General features: G+C 38.8%; 1 protein-coding gene across 2 annotated transcripts; it reads left to right on the top strand.

Annotated features, from left to right (window-relative positions):
• Positions 1–1,074: 1,074 nt before the first annotated feature.
• Positions 1,075–5,276, top strand: LOC146310807 (akirin-2-like). Of its 2 annotated transcripts, none has more exons than XM_084742327.1 (6): positions 1,075–1,241; positions 1,586–1,765; positions 1,969–2,112; positions 2,216–2,365; positions 4,392–4,463; positions 4,626–5,276. In XM_084742327.1, the coding sequence occupies exons 2-6, from the start codon at positions 1,588–1,590 to the stop codon at positions 4,634–4,636; spliced, it is 555 nt and encodes a 184-aa protein (XP_084598453.1). In that variant the 5' UTR covers positions 1,075–1,241; positions 1,586–1,587; the 3' UTR covers positions 4,637–5,276. The 2 variants fall into 2 exon arrangements, with proteins under 2 accessions (XP_084598453.1, XP_084598452.1); XM_084742326.1 differs by having other exon boundaries at positions 1,078–1,245.
• The last annotated feature ends 1,614 nt before the right edge of the window (positions 5,277–6,890 follow it).

The following is a 6,890-nucleotide window of genomic DNA, read 5'->3' as shown; positions in this document are numbered from 1 at the left end:
TCTGGCATGCCCATCTTCGGAAGCTGAAAAAAGTTCACACCCATATATATTTCTAACATCTAACATTAACATTAATGTTAATAGAGCTGCAATGATTAATCAAATAGTCAATTAGTTATAAACTATCAAATTGATTGGCAACTATTCTGATTTGTTTCTGAATTGTTTAATTGGTTTTAGTCATTTAGTCATCTAGTCATCAAGAAAAAAAAGTCTCTTATTCCAGCTTCTGAAATTATATTTCCTGGTTTCTCTACTCCTCTCTGACAGTGCACTGAAAATCTTAGGGTTGTTGACAAAATAAGACATCTGAGGACATCATCTTAGGCTTTGGGGAACACTTAAAAAACAAACACAAAAGTAAAAGTCAGCACAACAGCATCAGCAAACTCTTGTTTGTTTGTTTTCCCTATAATAATTGTATTCACTCATCTTAGTTTCACTCAGTGTTTTTCCTCTGGTCACCCACGTCCCATCTGCTGTGGATGGCCCACCAGTGGGGTCCACACCACACTTTGAGAACCACTGTTTTAGGGTAAGGAAAACACAGTAATTCTTATTTCTGTTTCTGCCATATTCTGCCAATGGATCCTCTAAAAATCTTACACACTGTGCCTCTAGGAGATGAAAATAATTTTCACAACAAAAAAGCACAAATTTGAGAAAAACATTAAAGAATAAACATATTTATGTTTTTAAATACAGACAAATAAATATATTGCTACTGTGTTTGGAAGCCACTACTTCGCAAAGTGAAGTCAACTCTCTGTTTTTTGGGTAACACCGCCCTCCTGTGGACATAAAAGACACATCATCCATCTATTGTCTTATTTCTCATAGACTGATCATACTGATGAATTGAGTTGTAGTTATTCTAATACTACACTGAGGGCGTAATGTAACCAGATTAAACTTTAAAAAATATATTTATGATTGATCAATCTATTTAAGCTCTAATTAGGACGAAATCAACCTTTTAATTGTTGTCCTTTACTGTTTCACTACATGACCCAGAATGCATCGCATCGTGTTTCACACGTGACGTCAGGAGCCGGAGAAGCCGACAGTCTCGTATCAAAAACAAGCAGCTAAGTTGCGTTAGCTGTTAGCTAGCCCCTCTGACTGTCTGAGAGCAGACAGTTGGCCCGCAGCCGGCGGATCGTCACTTCAACTTTTGGGAAGCAACTTTTAGAACAACACGAATTGTTCAACTTAATTCGGACAGAACAACTTTTCTCCCAGTAGGTAAGAAACAGTTTTATTTGAATGTTCACCAGAACGCACTGTTCTGCCAATGACAGCCTAAGCTAACGTTAGCTTTGTTTTCTTTTTGATTATTAGCTAGCAAGCGCAGCTAACGTTAGCTTGCTAGCAAATATTTAAAGCCTCAGCTGCGCAGTATCTTCAGCATGTATCCCACACCGAAGGAAGCTGGATTTATTGGAACTATTCACTCTGTAATTAGCACGTCGTGTTGAAGAAAAGCCATGGTTATCTGTTATCTTAACTAACTGGTGTTATCGCATCATTTTTTGTCTTGTTTCGGTATTTTGCATCCCCCTCCTCTCCTTTTATCAAACTGAAGTCATGGCGTGTGGAGCCACCCTGAAGAGGACCATGGATTTCGATCCGCTCATGAGTCCTACGTCCCCTAAAAGACGAAGATGCATCCCCGTGTCCCCCACGTCCTCCTCCTCATCCCCTAGGAAGTATCTTAGCATGGAGCCCTCGCCATTTGGAGAGTCGTCTTCAACACTTAGTGCAGGTAAATGTTACTAATATCGGTGAAGTTGGCCTGTTGGTGAACAGCCATGGGGCTTGAGAAGCATTAGCAACACGTTGAACCATAAAACCAACATGCTTATCAGTGATAAAGTTTAATTGTGGAGTCCCTAACATGTTAGCAGTTTTTGTCTTCACTGATCAGCCTCTTTCTATCCTGTTTTTGGTTTCCTTTTGTCCCAACAGAACAAATCCTCAACAGCATCAAGCAGGAGTACAAACGCATTCAAAAGAGGAAGCATCTAGATGGAGGCTACCACCAGTCAGAGTGCTGCTATTCTCCAGAGTCCCCGTCCCAGTCGTCTACAATGAATGTTTCCAGCATGCCAGGTTAGTTGAGTAACACGCTGCCTACAGGAGAGACTGCTCCAGAAATACTGTGACAGAATCAGTAATATGCCATGATTCTTAGGTTTTTGTCTGGTTTCTGTAGGAACGTCCTCCGGAGGTGTCTCTCCCACTAGAAAAGAACAGCCATTATTCACTCTCAGACAAGTTGGGATGATCTGTGAACGCTTGTTGAAAGAAAGGGAAGAGAAGGTGCGGGAGGAATATGAGGAGACCATGACTTCAAAACTGGCAGGTTGGTACACATTGAGCAAGGACAAGATGGGGCGCTATGACTCAGAACAACACAAATCACTCAACAGCTCACAACCCCAAGATATTCAAGTTACAATGATATAATACAGAAGAAAAACACCATATCTCCACATTTGAACCAGCAAAGGTTTGTTTTTCTTGCCAGTAGATGATTAACAAGTGTGCTGATCAATGTTGTCAATTGATTACACTATGATAGTTGTTTCATTCTGATTAGATAACAAAGCAATATCAGTGTTTCCCACATATACATTCAGGAGTGATGGACCACAGCAGTAGGAATATTATCAACACAGGTAGATAAAATGGGAAATTGAACATTTTAAACAAACTTTTCTAGTCAAAGAATACCTGCAAATCACCAATTTTGTACCCAAATACAGGGGAAAAAAGACTATTTGTATGGTTTTGCTTGTCACTGCGAGCTCTGTTCAGTTTAATGCAAGGTGTGACTGGTTCACAGCTGCAGCAGCTACAACACATACAGCCTGTAGTGGTGTGAAGTTGGTGCCGTGTATTTGATGGAATTGGTCGTTTAGTGTGGCGAGATGCCACCAAAACCTCATAAAGTATGGATATAATACTATACTATGCATTAATGTGAAAGGATTATTTCAAGAATGCTACCATCCACATGATGGGTATCAGATGAAGTAGAAAATAAAGGTATCAAGTTAATACTCTATTGGGAGTTATCCACTGGCTCATTTGGCTTCGCTGAGTCCAGCACTTGTTTGGCTTTCCATTATCATTTAAAATGTGCTGAGCTGTGCCAGAGTCACACCCAAGATAAAACATCTCCAGAAAAGGGCCAAAGTGAGCCCCCCTGCCTCCAAGCAGATTGCAGTGACGTCTCACCCACCGTGGCCAACCATGAGGACCTCCTTCTCTCTCTCTCCTTCAAACAAGTGTTTGCAGGAGATCAGAGAGAAAGATGTTCTTTTAAAGTCTGTGTTCAGCTCTCAGTACTTTTGTAGCTTCTAACTGAGTCTCTGATTACTGTTACTGTAGATAAAAACACACTTCCTGATTTTTGCTGCTTTATAATAAAAGTCAAGCCAGCACATGTGTGTGGAAAATGGGTATATTTGTATTGGGATGACTTTAAGGGTGCTGGTACCATAACTTTATAAACAATACCCAGCCACACACATTACTGCTTCTACAAAACATTACTGAGGAAACACTGCATATACTAAATTCATCATTTAATTGCAAGCAAACAGGCAAATGTTTGACATGTTTCTCGTAAACGAGTTTAATGATTATTGGAATTGTTGATAAGCCAATTGATTGCCAAGTTTTTCAGCACTGATATTCATCAGTCTGATTCTATGTCGTGGTAAAATAATTCAGCAGAACTTTTTGCACTGAGCAGTGCTGAAATTATGCTGTTATTTACTTCACAAAGATGGCTTTGAATATAGGATTAGATTGATTTGTTGAACAATGCATAATAATCATGCACATCCAAATACCATTTAAAGCAAGTGCTGGAATAATAGAAGACTGAAGAACAACATAAGCTCAAAATCTTAGTTGTGGATGTGTCAATAAATTGCATTTAAGGGAGCTACAGCTTACAGACAAGTATGCATGTAATAAATCAATATAGATTGATTCCTCAAACAAACAATTCAGAAACTGCTGGGCTCCACTTATTTATTACAGCAAGGTGATGTTTCGACCACAAATGCTCTTCATCAGAGCCGGTCATCAGCGGTTGTGCTTGAAACGTCACCTTGGTGCAAAAGGACATGGAGACTTGCAGTGTGTGAGCAGCTTATTTCAATATTGGATCATTTTCGGTTCACCATCTACCCTCTTTGGTTTGGATGTGCATGCAAACTTCTAACACTGATTCCTGACTACAGTAAATAATATTTTGTCAAGTTTGTGATCTGTGCCACAGAGAAATGACAAGATAGAAGACCTGTTCCAGTAATGCACATTATCCTTGAGGCTCAACATTAATTCACACTGCTTCCCTGTTGTGTAAATTTCAGAACAGTACGACACCTTTGTGAAGTTCACACACGATCAGTTAATGCGACGATTCGGGGAGCAACCTGCAAGCTGTGAGTACTTTTCATTTCATCTAAAATCATGGTCCACATTCCTCTTTCTTCTCTGGCATTCTGTATGTGAGAAAGTCTTGGATCTTTGGTTTGAGCTCCGCCTTTGAAGTTTAAAGTAACAAGTCTGGTTTCTGTATTTTATTTCATCTCCCTCTTCTCCAGATGTTTCCTGAGTGTGGCACAGAAATCTTTGCAAGACGGCCTTCTCTTGCTGCAAGCTATCATTCGATATCTGAAGAAAGAAGAAAAAAAGAGCTCATCATTGTAAGAGATTCAGTTTAGCTAGTTCAAATGAAACTTTTCTTACTGTGCCATATTTCTGTCTTTGGGCAAAAGGTTTATATGGAGCTGTTGTCAGTTGTTACCACTCTGTTGTAAGCAACTAGGTGCTTCCTGATGTAAATTAATGGACCCTATCTCTACCAGTGGCCTATGTTCCTCCTGCTGTACGTGTATCTACAGTTATCTCACTTTTGTAATGATTCCCAGCATTCCAGGCTTTGTCACTTGTTTTCTTGTTTGTTATGTGTAAATATGATGAAGCAGTGCAGAGTTTTACTTAAAGGTTTGCTGGTCAATCTGAGAAGAAGAGGAAGAAACACAGCTGAACAGAGAGAGAATATGTTTGCAGTTTGTTCTCTGTTCATTGCTTTTTAAATTGAGCATTAAGTGGGCTAATTTGATTTTTATTTCTTTTTTTTTTTTTTTGTTCTCCCTACCAGTGTTTTATTTATTTTGACTTTTGTTTTGCTGGTATCAATTTGAAACCAATGTACTTATTGGACAAAACAATAAAATTCTTTTAAGACTTGAGACTTGCTTTGATGCATGTTATGACATTTTTATGGTAGATGTGTGTTCAAAGAGATGGTTTATCCCATAATGAAAAATACATATTTTTCCTCTTACATGTAAAGCTATTTATCCGTCAACATAGTTTTGGTGTGAGTCGCAGAGTTTTGAAGATATCAGCCGTAGAGATATGACTTCTCTCCAGTATAATGAATTAACACTGTACTTGTGGCATTTAAAGCTCTGAAAAAACATTTGGAAAAAACTCAACAGCAGTGACTCTTTCCATAAGTAATGACCCAGGTACTCAAGATAATCCACAGAACTTGTTGTGTGTAGTTTCATGTGGGAACTGTTTCCTTTCTACCGTATCACTGTGCAGAAGGCAGGGTTCCCACTCTTTTCTAAAGCTCATTTTCCAGGACTTTTACAGTGGCGATCTAGCTGGAGTGAGACAGAGATCGCGCAATACACCAGTATGTTCCTCTGGAAGTCTGATTTAAGACGGGCTGTAACCTCTCTCTGAAATCATCTCTTACATGCTGAGAAATTCTGACAACCTGATCATAAAATAATGACAAGCATTTCCACAACATAACCAAAAGCAGTCTATTCAAAGCACTCCCAATAAACTACCTTTTGAACGTTGGTTGATAGCCTGGTATTTCATTCTCAGCTACAGTAAATAATTTTCAAGGACATTTTACTTTTTCTCTCATATTCCATGACTGGAAAATCGTCCACCTGTTTACTAGGATGCATCTATTCATGGCCTTCCTTCCATGAGCAACCCTGCATTCCAAATTTAATATTTTCTCTTTTACATTTAGTAAATACTGCAGTTGTCCTTACTGTTGCATGCAGTATGCATACTACTTCTTCCTCATAAGACGTCACCTTAAATTTTGACCCTCTTCTCATACACCTATCACAAAGGACTGAGGGTCAAAATAGCCAAAAAAAAGCCTGCAGGCTTTCATATGGCAAAATGTGACTGGATGCAGTAAAACATCCTGGTATTTCTGGCATACTGCATTTGACATACTAAGTACTAGGGCATACTAAATCTTTTTCTGACATACTGAATAGCATGGTAGTATGGGTAATGGAAGACCCAGTACATGTACGCTTCCTTCTGCACAGTGATACAGTTGGTGGGTGTAATTTGATAGAAAGAAAATAGTTCCTACATGAAACTGTTCACAGCAAGGTCTGTGGATGATCTGTAGTAACTGAGTCATGATTTCTGTTAAGAGACATCGTTGTTGAATGTTTCAAATCTGAGAACCACAAGCTGAGTGTCATCTAGTTCTATTATGTTAAAGAGAAGGCAGACATCTATAAGGTGGATATTTCCAAAACTCTGTAACCCCAAAACTATCAAGATGGATAAATAGCACTACAGGTAAGACAAAAAATAACAGCTTTTGATTTAGGGGTGAACTATCCTTTAAATAAACTGATATAATTGACTATGAGGTAAATTACACCAAGAAATCCTGATCCTTTCATGTAAAAAGTTGTCAAGGTCACAGAGTTTTCTTTAAAGATGGTACTTTGGTGAACAACTGCCTCTTGCAAAGCTTGTCCACACCTGTCATCTTATTCATTGCATTTTATGAAGAAAAATGTGAC

The sequence above is a fragment of the Lutjanus erythropterus genome, chromosome 18, assembly GCF_056507025.1.
Source record: "Lutjanus erythropterus isolate fLutEry1 chromosome 18, fLutEry1.hap2, whole genome shotgun sequence".
NCBI classification, from domain to species: Eukaryota; Metazoa; Chordata; class Actinopteri; order Lutjaniformes; family Lutjanidae; genus Lutjanus; species Lutjanus erythropterus.
This window is presented reverse-complemented; position numbering and strand designations above follow the sequence as displayed.

Bases quoted from the DNA above. Each gene is read 5' to 3' on its own strand.
- LOC146310807 (XM_084742327.1), top strand. From the start codon at position 1,588: ATGGCGTGTGGAGCCACCCTGAAGAGGACCATGGATTTCGATCCGCTC. The intron at 1,766-1,968 runs GTAAATGTTACT...TTGTCCCAACAG, and splicing joins GTCTTCAACACTTAGTGCAG to AACAAATCCTCAACAGCATC. The intron at 2,113-2,215 runs GTTAGTTGAGTA...TGGTTTCTGTAG, and splicing joins GAATGTTTCCAGCATGCCAG to GAACGTCCTCCGGAGGTGTC.